This window comes from Nothobranchius furzeri, chromosome 11, assembly GCF_043380555.1.
Source record: "Nothobranchius furzeri strain GRZ-AD chromosome 11, NfurGRZ-RIMD1, whole genome shotgun sequence".
NCBI classification, from domain to species: Eukaryota; Metazoa; Chordata; class Actinopteri; order Cyprinodontiformes; family Nothobranchiidae; genus Nothobranchius; species Nothobranchius furzeri.
In genome coordinates this window covers 36,877,091-36,892,759 of record NC_091751.1, presented here as the reverse complement: position 1 = coordinate 36,892,759, position 15,669 = coordinate 36,877,091, and the positions used below count along the sequence as shown (strand labels likewise).

The following is a 15,669-nucleotide window of genomic DNA, read 5'->3' as shown; positions in this document are numbered from 1 at the left end:
ACATTCATATTTAAACCTGGTGTCCTGTCTGTTTAATTACATTATTACTATTTCTTTATTTATTTTCTTTCAATTGTGCTGTTCGCTGGGAGGGCCGCCGTTATTGAGCTCGGGTGTAGCTCAGCTCAACAGGGGGCGTGTTTTGTAGGGGGGGGGGGGGGGGTTGGCCGGGGACGTGTTTGGGCGGGGCTACGTCCGCAGCTAGGTATTATTGACTTCTCCAACCTTCTCCAACTCGACTTTTCATGCGCATTGTGGGGGCTTGGTTGGTTCTTGCCAGTCCGCCATGTTTTTCAGCGTCTGACCGTCCGCGTGGTCACTGAGAGGAGAAATGGAGCAGAGAGGACATCAGCTGGATCGAGAAACCTTCAGTTGTTCCATCTGTTTGGATCTCCTGAAGGGTCCGGTGACTATTCCCTGTGGACACAGCTACTGCATGAACTGTGTTAAAGTTCTTTGGAACCAACGGGATCAGAAAGGAATCTACAGTTGTCCTCAGTGCGGAAAAACGTCAAAACGAAGGCCTGCTTTAAAGAAAAACTTCATGTTAGCAGCTTTAGTGGATCAGCTGAAGACTGGACTCCAAGCTGCTCATGCTGATCACTGCTATGCTGGACCTGAAGATGTGGCCTGTGATTTCTGCTCTGGAAGAAAACGGAAAGCCACCAAGTCCTGTTTGTTCTGTCTGGCTTCTTACTGTGAGAAGCATCTTCAGCCTCATTATGATTCAGCTCCATTAAAGAGACACAAGCTGATGGAGCCCTCAAAGAACCTCCAGGAGAACATCTGCTCTCTTCATGATGAGGTGATGAAGATGTTCTGTCGTACTGATCAGAAGTGTATCTGTTATCTCTGCTCTGTGGAGGAACATAAAGGCCACGACACAGTCTCAGCTGCAGTAGAAAGGACTGAGAGGCAGAGAGAGCTGGAGGTGAAAGTAGAAGAAATCCAGCAGGGAATCCAGGACAGAGAGAAAGATGTGAAGCTGCTTCAACAGGAGGTGGAGACCATCAATCACTCTGCTGATAAAACAGTGGAGGACAGTGAGATGTTCACTCAGCTGATCCGTCTGATCCACAAAAGAAGCTCTGATGTGAAGCAGCAGATCAGATCCCAGCAGGAAACTGAAGTGAGTCGGGTCAAAGAGCTTCAGGAGAAGCTGGAGCAGGAGATCACCGAGCTGAAGAGGAAAGATGCTGAGCTGAAGCAGCTCTCAAACACAGAGGATCACAACCAGTTTCTACACAACTACCCCTCAGTGTCAGCACTCAGTGGGTCTCCACACTCATCCGGCATCAAGATCCGTCCTCTCAGATACTTTGAGGATGTGACAGCAGCTGTGTCAGAGCTCAGAGACAAGCTACAGGACATCCTGGGGGACAGCTGGACAAACGTCTCACTGAAGATCACTGATGTGGACGTTCTACTGTCAGAACCAGAACCAACGAGCAGAGCAGGATTCTTGAAATATTCACATGAAATCACACTGGATCCAAACACGGCACACAGATGTTTGTTAATATCAGAGAAGAACAGAAAGGTAACAGATATGCATAAAGATCAGTTTTATCCTGATCATCTAGACAGATTCACTTCATGGTGTCAGGTCCTGAGTAGAGAGAGTCTGACTGGATGTTGTTACTGGGAGGTGGAGTGGAGTGGGAGAGGAGTGTCTGTAGCAGTCTCCTACAAGAACATCAGCAGGTGTGGGTATGGGAATGAATGTGGATTTGGATATAATGACAAATCTTGGGCATTAGATATTTTTCCAAACAGATACACATTTTTGTACAACAGCAACAAAACCTCCATCTCAGCTCCTGGTTCCTCCAGAGTAGGAGTGTATCTGGACCACAGAGCAGGTCTTCTGTCCTTCTACAGCGTCTCTGACACCATGACTCTCCTCCACAGAGTCCGGACTATTTTCCGTCAGCCGCTGCACGCTGGATTTTGTATTTACAACGCTGGAGACTCTATAGTTTTTGTAAATAAATAGGCTTAAGTCCTAAAATGTTGTGTCAGAATTTCTGATTAGCTTCTGAAACAATTCCTGTCATCATTGTTTATTTTTCAACTTTGCTGACATCAGTTATCACAGGTTGTATCTGTGTATTATTGTTCAGACATGGATTTTTATGTTCCTTATGCTAATGTTTTCAGATTTCTTAAGCAAAAACAATTTTTCATTTGTTTTTAATGTGTTGCGAGACAAGGTGTGGGATGTTAGTGGCTCAAAACAAATTATTAATGGAAATTGGTTGAAATTTAAATAATATTTGATTATCTTCTTCTGAAACCTTCTTTAGTTGATGCTTTATCTCAAATTTCATTATAACCAGTAGATCTCTAATTTTTGCTTTCAGGGGAAATGTTTTTGCAGAATATTTTTCAGATAAGTTTATAAAAGCAAATACTACCTGTGTTACATACTGGAAAATGAAATATCGATGTATTTTTTTTGGCTTTGTTGAGTTTGTAAATCTTTGTTACACATTTTATGAATGTTGTGTTCAGTGCAAAAAGGCTGATTATGTTTTTTTTTTTTGTGTATAAATTTTGGTTTTTCAGTCTTCCCGTTGAAACTATGACATCACAGCTACCGCTCATTATAATAAACTTGCTTTAAAACGGATCGCTGGACGTCAGTGCATCATTTTGACTGTAAATATCTGAAAAACATGCAAAGATGCACAAACAGGTTAAAACTTTTTATATGATTTGTTTTTATTGGACATCGTTTAAGTGGTGTGCTGATGAACGCCCTGGGCCATAATGTTAACAGTGAAGAATCATGTCGCTGGGAGGTGGAGAGGAGATGGTTCCTCTTCCTCCTGCATCACATTCCTCACATTTCTTCACATATTAGCATATTTAAATTTGGGTGTGTCACTGGAAAGATTCTGGTACTTTCTCTTGTGAGATGTTGAGTTATTGTACAAACAAAATTAGCTTGGATTCATAAGTAGGTGTGGTTTTATACACCAGAAGTGTGTAACTAATTGAAAACTAAAGAAAATGCAATGGTGATCAGAAATATAGACGTCCTCAGGACAAACACTGTCAGCATTTAGACTCAGGGTAAAAACAAGGCCTAGAGTGTGCCCCCTGGTGTGTGTGGGGCCAGAAACATGCTGGGTAAAGCCAAAGGTGTCCATAAGGCTGGAGAAATTCATGGCAAAGTGATCCGAGGGATCATCAACGTGGATGTTAAAATCACCAACATTCATCAGTCTGGACAGCTTCAGAGTGGAGGATAGAAAGTCACTTAACTCCTGAAAGAAAGAACTGTTTGGACCAGGTGGACGATAAACCACAGCGCAGTAGAACGGGTCCTTTCGCCCGACTTTAATCAGCTGCAGTTCAAAGGAAGCAAAGTGACCAGAGGTTGTAGAGCTACATGGAAGATGGTCTCTGAAAACAACAGCTAGGCCTCCACCATGAAGAGACCAGCAAACCTATTTTTACTCACTGCATTAATGGACATTTTAACAAAAGTTTACATTTTTGCTTCAGTTGTGCAAAGGAGTTTCTGAACCAACCCACCAGTCTATTTCTGGAGCTGTCTGACACAGTTGTGTAAAATATCCAGACTCTTGTCAGGTGGAACGTTTTGTTTATGCGTCAAAGTGATAAAATTACAAAAGTGCAAAATTCAAATCACAACATTTTATTTCATGTGTAGATATTTGATAAAAATATGTCATAAATAAAATACAAAAAATTGTTTCTGTGCAGCCCTGTCGCCTCCTAGTGGTCAAATATAGATTACAGCTTTAATATTCAGTCATTTTGTTCTGTCTGAAGCAACATTTAACACAATCTGGTTTTGACGAGGGGCTGCACAGTGGCGCAGTGGTTAGAGCTGTTGCCTTGCAGCAAGAAGGTCCTGGGTTCGCTTCCCAGCCTGGGATCTTTCTGCATGAAGTTTGCATGTTCTCCCTGTGCATGCGTGGGTTCTCTCCGGGTACTCCGGCTTCCTCCCACAGTCCAAAAACATGACTGTTAGGTTAATTGGTCTGTATAAATTGTCCCTAGGTGTGAGTGTGTGTGCATGTTTGTCTGTCCTGTGTGTCTCTGTGTTGCCCTGCGATGGACTGGCTCTCTGTCCAGGGTGTACCCCGCCTGATTGCCCATTGACCGCTGGAGATAGGCACCAGCCCCCCCCCCCCTCCCCCCCTCGACCCTGCGTGGACAAGCGGGTTCAGAAGATGGATGGATGGTTTTGTTGAGGTTTTTTTTATCTTTAATTTGCAGCTTCAGCCATCAGCCTGTATCTGATTATGCTTTCCGACACAGATTTAAACATATCCACATCAGTCTGAGTCCATAAAAGTGAAACCTCTGAGCTGACTCAACATACAGGAACCCTCCATGAGCATCTCATGTGCATCATTTAAAGCAGACTTGGTCAAAACTTGAATGTGAATATTCTCCAGAGTTCTTCAGATTTTGAACATTAAGTGACATCAGTTCTGAAGCTGTTAAAGCTCTCTGAAATACATTTCTTTTGTTGTAGAGAAATGATCATTTGGAAGACATCTTCCACTCCTACATATTTCTGTCACCGCCCTAATGGCAGGTTTTAGCACGAAGATGAATGAAATTATGTAGCCTGCAGCTGCTGGTAACCAGATCCTCCATCAATGTGAATAACAGCAGAGATCTGTCGTCCCTCAGAGCTCACAGACACTTTCTGTTCAGACTGAAACTATTTCTGTAAAGAAAAACATGGATCATCAAGAAAAGTTCTGCTGTTCTATCTGGATCTCCTAAATGATCCAGTGACCATTCCCTGTGGACACAGCTACTGCATGAACTGTGTTAAAGCTCACTGGGATGAAGAGGATCAGAAAGGAATCCACAGCTGTACTCAGTGCAGGAAAACCTTCATACTGAAGCCTGTCCTGGTGAAAAGCTTCATGTTAGCTGATACAATAGAAGATCTGAAGAAGACTGGACTCCAAGCGGCTGCTATGCTGGACCTGATGATGTGGCCTGTGATTTCTGCTCTGGAAGAACACGGAAAGCCACCAAGTCCTGTTTGTTCTGTCTGGCTTCTTACTGTGAGAAACACCTTCAGCCTCATTATGATTCAGCTCCATTAAAGAAGCACAAGCTGGTGGAGCCCTCCACGAACCTCCAGGAGAACATCTGCTCTCTTCATGATGAGGTGATGAAGATGTTCTGTCGTACTGATCAGAAGTGTATCTGTTATCTCTGCTCTGTGGAGGAACATAAAGGCCACGACACAGTCTCAGCTGCAGTAGAAAGGACTGAGAGGCAGAGCGACCTGGAGGTGAGACGAGAAGAAATCCAGCAGGGAATCCAGGACAGAGAGAAAGATGTGAAGCTGCTTCAACAGGAGGTGGAGACCATCAATCACTCTGCTGATAAAACAGTGGAGGACAGTGAGGAGATGTTCACTTAGCAGATCCGTCTGATCCACAAAAGAAGCTCTGATGTGAAGCAGCAGATCAGATCCCAGCAGGAAACTGAAGTGAGTCGGGTCAAAGAGCTTCAGGAGAAGCTGGAGCAGGAGATCACCGAGCTGAAGAGGAAAGATGCTGAGCTGAAGCAGCTCTCAAACACAGAGGATCACAACCAGTTTCTACACAACTACCCCTCAGTGTCAGCACTCAGTGGGTCTCCACACTCATCCGGCATCAAGATCCGTCCTCTCAGATACTTTGAGGATGTGACAGCAGCTGTGTCAGAGCTCAGAGACAAGCTACAGGACATCCTGGGGGACAGCTGGACAAACGTCTCACTGAAGATCACTGAGGTGGACGTTCTACTGTCAGAACCAACGAGCAGAGCTGGAGTCCTGAGATATTTATGTGACATCACACTGGATCCAAACACGGCAAACAAATGGCTTAAGTTATCAGAAGAGAACTGAAAGGTAACATTTAAGGATAAAGTTCAGCCTTATCCTGATCATCCAAACAGATTCACAGATTTTTCTCAGGTTCTAAATAGAGAGAGCCTGACAGGATGTTGCTACTGGGAGGTGGAGTGGATTGGGGATGGAGCTATTGTAGCAGCCTCTTACAAGAACATGAGCAGAGCAGGATGTGGGGATCCAAGTGCTTTGGGACTTAATGAGAAATCTTGGGCTCTGCAATGTTCCCTAAAGAGTTACACATTTTGGTAGAACAGCATCTCAACCTCCATCTCAGGTCCCTGGACCTTCAGAGTAGGAGTGTACCTAGGAGTGTACCTGGATCACAGAGCTGGTCTTCTGTCCTTCTACAGCATCTCTGAAACCATGAATCTCCTCCACAGAGTCCAGACCACATTCACTCAGCCGCTGGAGTTTGGATTGGGTCTTTTGGAGCCTCGGCTGGGTTCTTTAATGAGCAAGTCCCCTCCAAATCCACATTTTATTGCTGATAAACTGTATAAGAGTGTCTATTATCACTGTATACATGTGTAATCTTTACTTTGATATTTTATTTAATCATCTTATTTAAAAAATAAATGTTCCAACAAAAAACGTCAGCGCAGCACCCTCTTCAGGTTAATAATTGGTACGTGTGACATGTGGTTCCTGCCTGTGGCCTCCTATGGGGGGAAAGTTCGAACATATCTAAAGGCTGATTTATACTTCTCTTTCAGCTCAAGTGTGGAGTTGCCCACAAGCACTGACCAAGATGTTTTCCCAACTGACTACTCTGTCACCTGGGGAGTGTTGCAAAGCAATTCCCCGCCAGGACAACAGAGGGTGTAGCGCTTTTCTGGGCTACCATTACAGTCATGTATCCGGTCCAAGATACTGTACTTACTTTTGTGTTTATATTGTGTCTATGCATTTCAGAAACTTTTTTTAAGATGGACGAATTTATCCATTATTCCCCTCCACCTCTTTATGCAGTCGTCACCTCCATTTCCCATATTGTCCGTCCACGAAAATAACATTTGCTGCATAGCGTTGTACTCCTTCAGTCACGGGTGAATAAACGTTCATGTTTTCAGACTTTTTCTGTGAGGCCTTCTCCAGTCTGTTCCATGTCTGCCGCTAAATATCTGTTTATATTTTGAGTGGGTAATGGCAATTGTGCTGTTGATGAAGTGGAAGCAGCGACCTGACCAAACACAGGCTTGTGGTCTCCGTTGCTTTTGAGAGATATTTAGAAAAGTGGGCTCTACTCTGTTCGTCCTTGTGGGCCTGATGGAGAGCCCTTTTGACGACGGATAATGGTCAGTTGGTCTTGCAGTCTGTGTCATTGCAGCAGCTCCACCTTCTAGGTCTGCCAGGCAGCACCTCCTTGTGGTATATTATTCAAACAGGAAGCATGAGGAGAAAAAGCCACAATATACTTGCATTTTAACAATGCTTAGGTGTGTTTAAAAGGGCTGCCTTGCATAACTTGTGCTGATTTGAAGCGTCATTTGAATTTTCATTATTGTCATTATGCATACACATAACAAGATTTGGTTGGTAGCTCTCAGCTTAAAGGGCAGCAAGACCACAAGTAGAACGATAAAAACATGAAGAGTAAAAAAGGAACAAAACATAACCATCCCTTTAGGGAGCCATACACACGGCAGATGGCTTATACAGCTCTAGGGAAGAAGCGATACCTCAGCCTGGTGGTTGTGGCCTTGATATTCCTGTACCGTTTCCTGGATGGCAGCGGCATAAACAGCTAGTAATCTGGATGGAAGGGATCAGCAGTGATACGGTTAGCCTTCCTTTGTAGTCAGATAGTACATACTAGGGTTGTCACGGTATGAAAATTTATCCTCACGGTTATTGTGACCAAAATTATCACGGTTTTTGGTATTATCGCGGTATTTTTTAAACGGTGTTGCATATGTTCAGAAAGCATTGATAGTCCTGTTCTACACAAACTGAAATAGTTTAGAAAAGGTTTAACAGTGTTTATTAAACCTAAAATAACACAAAGCCTTAGCAAAAGTGCAACTTTTCACAAGTAAAGGAACAAAGAGCTTCTTTTTCTGGAACATGTTACAGTAGTCAGTGCAGGTTTAAATTATACAAATCCAAACATTCAAAACATAAACAATATGTAAACAAATCAAAGAAACACCACTTGTTTTCTCATATACTTGTTTTCTTCATTATCAAAATGAAAATCTAAAACTCCAGTCCACACTTGACTTGAGCACTGTACAAGTCAACCTTAAAAAATATGTATTTAAAATAAATAGCCACTTTAAACAAATTACTAAAATAACTACTACACTATGTAATCAAATCCAAATGTTCAAGTATAAATGGCATTGAATAGGTAAACAAATCAATGACAAGGAACTAATTGTATATTTTTCTTCATCATCAACAAATACGATGCTTCATCCAGCAACAGGGTGTCCGTGACACGGTTTAAATGCTGGCAGAGGACGCTGCGGCTGCAGTATATAGTGACTCGTTGCATTCTCCCTCAGCCAAAAGTCCTCACGCCATGCATTTAAGCTAAAATGCTAATGTTAACTTACCTTGCACTGGCTGTAGAGACGTGGGTGATGGTCAAGCAGATGTGCCATGAGATTCGAAGTGTTGCTGCCTTTTGCAGACACTTGTTTCCTGCACGTTCTGCAAACGGGATAGCAGTCTTCTATTAACTGTCCCTCAGCATTTTTCAGAAATCCAAAATATGCCCATACTTCCGATTTAGTCTTCTTTGAGGGCTGATGGATGTCCTGGGCGCTGCCGTCTCCTCCTTCGGCCATTATTTCAGCTTCAAAGTTTTGGCGCCGTTGCAAACTAAAAAGTGCGTGTGCGCGCCGCGGGAACTTCAGCTGAAGCGACGGTGGCTGGTAAGGGTCACCGTGCTGAAACCGCGGCCACGGTAAACCCACCGAGATAATTTAGTTTTTTAAAAACTGGACGGTTATTTTTATTGTCAACTTTTTTTACCGGGGTTTACCGCTATACCGGTTACCGTGACAACCCTAGTACATACTGTGTCCAGATTTGGTAGTGGGCTCCCAACGATCCACTGAGCAGTTTTCACCACCCTGGCCAGGCATTTTTTGTTCTGGATGGTACAGCTGCCATACCACACCACCATACTGAGTTATGGAATGCTCTCAATCATGGCTCTGTAGAGGTTCTTTAGCAGTTGGGGGGAGAGACCAGCTCCCTTCAGTTTCCTAAGGAAGAAGAGTCTTTAGCCCTTTTCAGATTGACATTCTGGTATATGTGTGGACAATTCAGTCCGGTTTTTAACCAGAACTGTGTTTTCAGACACACCAATTTTGCACCTGAACTTGTCCTTTCAGCTGCCTTCACACAGCAGGGAAAAGTTCCAGATGTCTTGGGGGGGTGGGTGGGGGTGGGGGGGGGGAGTGCGGCGGGCGTACATGCGTCATTTACCCAAACAAAGCCATTCAGTCAAACATTGCAGACGAAGAGATGTAACTCCTCTCACTGATCTGACTTAAGTTAAGCATAATTCTGCGCACACGAAGATGCATAAGAGACCTGGATGATGAAGCTCAATGTGTAAAGGAATCACGGAAGCGGTGTGAAGCGCTCTGTCGCATGTCTAGACGGTACCGTAGGAGGCGAGCTGCCATTGTTCGCCGCATGCTACAGGAGCGAGCTATCTAGGTGCGCACAGCGTCCCCCGGTCCCCTCCTCCTCCCCCTCCCTGTCTGGAACTCGACCTCACCAGTCTGAAGCAGCCACCTTGTCCGTGACAAGTCCAGACCTGTTACTTGGGGCGTCGTCCGGTTTAATTACGGAAAATGTTATCCGGATGTTTGTATTCAGACACAAAGGTCTTACGGACAGAGTCCTGAACATTTCCGTTTTTCATGGCCTGTCTGAAGGGGAATAGACAAACAGCTGAGAGCCTCCCGAGCTGTTGAGTGTTACGGGCTGCAATGTGTAACCAGTAGGCAAAGTTGACAAAATGAGCAAAACACACTCGCCATGTCTGGTTTACGCCCTCCCTTCCTCCAGCCTGTCAGCTATGTCCTCGTTCAGGCGCAGACAAGCAATGCCACCATCTGGGCCTGCTACCTCTCCAGCCCCACCAGACAGGTCTGCTAGGGCTATATGCCCTGATTGTAAAGTGTCTTTCTGTGTCTTTTCTGAGGGATCTCGGGGTTGGAACACCAAGCCTCATCGAATGTGTGCCGACTGCTTCCGGGCCTGGAAGAGACGGGCACGGCACCAGCCACACATGGACGGAAAACAGGCTGCTGTAGGCCATGACGTGATATCGCAGGTCTCATCCGTCAAGTCGGGCATCTGCTCTAATGGATGCTGCAGAGACAGGCACCGACCCCACACCTTGGGGACGCATAGCTGCAGTGATGGGCCCACGCCGATCAGGCTCAGCCATCACATTTCTCCATGGGCGAATGGCGGCGAGCAAAGCTCAGGGACCACCCCCCGAGTGCCCATCTCCATCCAGATTGATGATAAGGTGAGGTTCACAAGTAGAGCCGGTGCCAGATGCCCGGCTGGAGAGGCCACCGTGTCCGCCATTGCAGACATGGGGGCTCAGTCGGACCTGTGGTCCATGGAGGAGTTTCTGGCGTGCGGTTTCGCGCGCAGCACCCTCCACCCGCTGGTCCTAAACGTATCAGCGGTGAACAGCTCCCCCATTGACGTCGAGGGCGCCTTCTTTGCCAAACTATCCACTGCTGCCCCTGGTGGTGAGGTGGTGTCCTGCCGCGCAAAGATATATGTTAGCAGGTCAGTTCACGCGATGTACCTCTCGTAAGACTCCCTGCTCAGCCTCGGTCTTCTGCCTTGCGGGTTTCCATCCTGCATGGGTGAGGGCAACTCGGCAGTGGGCCGTAACCTTGAAGCCGCCAGCCGTTGCGGTGGGCTCACCAAAGTTTCATGCCTGGGAGAAGTCTGCGACGGAGGTATGGCTTCCCATTATGTGGCTTGTTGCTCATGTCCTCAACGCAGCGCCCCGCCTCCGCGCCCCGCGGAGCTGCCGTTCCCGTGCTCCCCAGAGAATAATCACCGGATGAAGGCATGGCTGCTTGACAGGTACGCATCGTCAACATTCAACACTTGCCCCCATCGGCCGCTACCATGCATGGAAGGTCCACCCATAGAAATACAAGTCGACCCGGCGGCAACGCCAAAGACGTGCCACACCGCGGCGGCCTTGCCTTTGCATTGGCAACAGAGGGTGCATGACGACCTACTTCGGGACGAGTCCCTGGGCGTCATCGAACGTTTCCCGTATGGCAAACCAGTGACCTGGTGCCACCGGATGGTGGTCACCCGGAAGCACGACGGAACCCCCTGCAGAACCATCGATATCTCACCTCTTAACAAATTCTGCAAACGTGAGACTTTCGCAACCGAGTCACCATTCCACCTGGCGCGCCGGATCCCGAAAGGGACCTGGAAGACTGTCACTGACGCCTGGAATGGGTATCACAGCGTGCCCCTGCGCGAGTCAGACCATCATCTCACTACCTTCATCACTCCCTTCGGCCGCTGGCGTTACACCAGAGCCCCACAGGGCTTTCTGTCGTCTGGCGATGGCTACAATCGCCGCTTTGATGCGATCCTCTCCGACTTTGAACGGAAGAAAAGGTGCGTGGATGACACCATCCACTATGACTCCGACCTTAACACTCATTGGTGGAGAACAATCGACTTCCTGACGCACGTTGGCCGATCCGGCATCGTGCTGAACCCATCAAAGTTTCAATTTGCTGAGAGGGACATTGATTTTGCTGGTTTCAGGGTCTCTGATGCTACAATCGAGCCCCTCCCGAAGTACCTGACAGCCATCAGGGACTTCCCCACGCCTACCTCGACCACGGACATCAGGAGCTGGTTTGGTCTGGTCAATCAGGTGGCCAACTATGCGCAGCTACGTGACATAATGGTGCCATTTAAACCCTTTCTGAGCCCTCGATGCAAATTTGTGTGGTCACCCGAGTCAGAGGCAGTATTTCAGGCATCCAAGCTGGCCATCGTGGACTCTGTCCGGGCAGGCGTAGAGATCTACAACATGGAGAGGCGCACTTGCCTCCGCCCAGACTGGTCCAGGCGCGGCATTGGATACCTCCTCCTCCAGCAGCACTGCACCTGCAGCTCTGGTGTCCCTGGCTGCTGTCCGGCTGGATGGAAAATTACTCTGGCCGGCTCACGCTTTCTCTCCTCCGCTGAGCGGCAATACGCCGCTATTGAGGGGGAGGCCTTGGCTGTAGCATGGGGTCTGGAGCAGACCAGATACTTCACGCAGGGGTACGACAACCTGGTCGTGGTCCCCGACCATAAGCCCCTGGTGAAGATCCTTGGGGACCGGACATTGGATGAGATAACTAACTCTCGCCTGTTCAGGCTCAAACAGCGCACACTCCCATGGCGCTTTGACATTGTACACTTGCCTGGCAAGAGCAACTGCGCTGCAGACGCAGCCTCCAGGTATCCCTTGCCCTCTGGCTCTGATGAGGGCCGCGGCATGGGCGCATGGAATGTGACCGATAGCGAGGAATCGTGCATATGGCGTCCATTTTCAGCGTCGCATGGCCACTCCTCGCACAGGAGACGGCCGCGGATGCATGCCTCTCCCACCTCTTGCACCTCATTGAAGACGGGGGCAGTATTGACCCAAAGGACCCGGCACTGGCCGACCTGTCTAAGGTCTGTGAGTCAGTGTATGCGCAAGATGGGGTCCTGCTGTACTGTGACCGCGTCATTGTCCCCACGTCCCTTCATCGTGCGGTACTTCAGCACCTCCACGCCGCCCATCAGGGCAAGTCGGCAATGGAATGACTGGCCTGCTCCATCGTATACTGGCCTGGGATGTCTAACGACATCCAGTTGACCAGGGAGCGATGCGCAGACTGTAACCGCAATGCCCCCTCGCAGGCAGCCACACCTCCCATGCCGGCATCACCGCCATCCATGCCATTTGAGGAGGTGTTCACAGACTTCTTCGAGCAAAAGAGCAACTGTTATTTGTTTCCATGCTCTTTATTTTTGTCATAAAAATTATTCAAAAAGTACAAGGAATAAAAAAATTTCACACATATTTACACTAAGCTGCAGTGGGGGGGCTGCGTGTGTGTGTGTGTGTGTGTGCGCGCGCGTGCGTGCGTGTGAGTGAGTGAGTGCATCAGTCTGCACTGTCGGAACATACCTGGCACTGCCAGGGTATGACTCTGGTACATTTGCCACGTGTATATTTGTAGCAGTCAACACATCTCACAGTTGCACAATTGTTTGTGCAACGATGGTTGACCTGACACTTTGCCCTTTTGCCAGGGCTGGGTGTGGAAGGTTTTTGCCAAAGCAGTTTCTCCTTGCATGCCTTCTTCTCACTCACATGACTGTCACCCAACTCTTTTGCAAGCTCAACCAGGAAGTTCACCCGTCTCTCCTGCACCCCAATGCATGCCTGATAAAGCACGTGTGCATTCAGTGCTGCCATGTCAATCATGTTGTAGAACACGGTGACTGGCCATCTCCGTGTTCCTGCACGCACGCTGTACTCCCGCACCATTTGGTCCATCACATCCACACCGCACTTTGTTCTGTTATTTTGTGTGACTGTGTTTGGCTTCCTTTTGGTGGTATCTTCAGTCTCAACCTTGCTGTGCAAGCTGCTGAGAACGTACACAGCCTTCTTCCATTTGGGCGCATACACTGTCAGTGTGGCGCCAGTGGTTGAAAACACCTGAGTGGTGAATTCAGTGCCGTCCATCTGTCTAGCGGATTGAGGAATTTCCCGGCAACTTTTGTTGACTGTGCTGAGGATAGTGGTTTTCCAGCTAAGCAGTCGTTGCACAAGTGACAGTGATGTAAAGAAATTGTCCGTGGTTACAGTTCTGCCCTTGTCCATGAATGGTTCCACTAGCCTCATCACTACACTCTCAGACTGTTTCTCCCCACTGGGACGACTAGGGTCCTTGCCAAGATACGGGAGGACATTGCAGATGTACTTTGATTTCAAGTCGCAAGTGTAACGTTATGAACTTCATAATTTTCAGCTCCACACAGCTGCCCCTGTACACAGTAACACCCGTGTAGAAAACGCCAAGGTCGGGTGTTCCTCAGACTGTTTACATTCCAGGAGAAGAGCCAGAAGGAGAAGAAGAACGCTTTTCAATAATCAAAGTACTTAATTTGTGATTAAAGCTATTCGAAACATATGTTGATCAATAATAATCAAGTGAATGATCTGTGGAATAAAGATGTCATGATTTATGTGTTTAATGAAAACAGGACTACTGCACAGACAGACTGACCCTCATCTCCATAGAAACGCATGACACATTGTTCCAACCAATCATTCACTTGATCGTGACTGTGGTTCGCGTGGGTGTGGTGAACAAAGTTTTGCGTGAGCTGTCGTCGGATCCCGACCTTCGGTTTCGACCGGTGTCTTACTCCTGGTCCTCCGCTGACTCTGTGGTGATATTCATTATAGGCGTAAACATCTGCTTAATTTGGGCTATGTTCATTTCCCAAAACCGTCGGTTCTCCGCCGAATTGAAACTGATGGGAACATCGCTCGATGATGTTAATGGACGCCTGGCTCGGTCCTTGGAACCGCGTCGCGATAGACCGCCAGCCCAGGCAGCTGCGCCGGGGACGGTGAGTTCCTCTCCTCATCCTCCTCCTCCGCCGGCATCTGCAATGTAGAAGGTGGAGGATCCCGGTTACCAGACTCGTTGGTTCCACAGATTTCTATCTCTGATGACACAAATTTGTTTGTTTGTGAGTGTGCATGGTTGTCTTTCCTGTTATACGTCACGTGCAGACTTAAGGTGTGTTGAGACGGACGTGCTGTGGGCTCCTGGAGTCAGGTAAACGGCCAGGTAACAGTGAGTGGGTTAGGCCACATAGTACTGTTGTCCAAAAATTTTGTTTTTTTATCTTTACTAATCATAATTCCTTAGGGGTACATTAACATGAACATGATTACTAACCGCTTATTTACATTTTAGTACTGATTTACATTTCTGTTTTTTTATAGTGCCTTTGACCAGTTGATTTAAGAGTGAATATTATGTTTGTGATTATCAATTCTTTGATTTATCTCACAGGGCTACAAACAATTTTGCCTCTGTCCTGACAGCGTGTATTTCCAGTGAGGTTTCACTGATACCAGTTAGGGTTTCTTTCATTTTTCTGCTTCTCGCATCATCCTTTTTGCACCTAACACAGACAGGGCTGCATCCATTTCTTCACTTAATGGGTAATTACACATAAAACTAACACATAGTACAAAAGGCACTAATAGAGTTAGGTTTTTAATTTTTTTTGATGACATGAAAGGCAATTTTGTCGTGTCTACATTGAAGTGCCTGCACTGTGCTCTCTTTCCTCTGCTGAGCTTGTGAGGATCCTGCTTCCTGGGGGTGGATCCGTGACTCGTCATCTGCATCGACTACTCCTGGGGGGTGCTCCGGCTCGTTGGCCTTGGACGACTGTGGTTCCGGCATGGCTGCTGGGACACCTCATTCGTTGGGATTACTGTCAACTGCTCTTCCCTTTTTGTGGATTACGATAAGTACTCTTTCAAAGTTCAATTTTTATTTGGAATATTACCCTGCCTGCGGATACAACGATCGATTTTTAATTGGAATACTACCCTGTTCGAGGATACGTACAAAATTTGCTCCTGCTTTGCTTTATTGCCCGTGAGGAAATAAAGTTGCTGTTGCTTCGTTTATGGCTTCCATGGGGAATAATTAATAACCTGCTGA

At 47.0% G+C, this 15,669-nt stretch overlaps 1 protein-coding gene and 1 pseudogene across 1 annotated transcript; both read left to right on the top strand.

Annotated features, from left to right (window-relative positions):
* The first annotated feature begins 202 nt into the window (after positions 1 to 202).
* On the top strand, positions 203 to 2,632 carry LOC139073094 (tripartite motif-containing protein 16-like). Its single transcript, XM_070556064.1, has one exon. The coding sequence runs from the start codon at positions 332 to 334 to the stop codon at positions 1,994 to 1,996; it is 1,665 nt and encodes a 554-aa protein (XP_070412165.1). The 5' UTR covers positions 203 to 331; the 3' UTR covers positions 1,997 to 2,632.
* Positions 2,633 to 4,728: 2,096 nt separating this feature from the next.
* Positions 4,729 to 9,017, top strand: LOC139061698 (tripartite motif-containing protein 16-like; annotated as a pseudogene).
* The last annotated feature ends 6,652 nt before the right edge of the window (positions 9,018 to 15,669 follow it).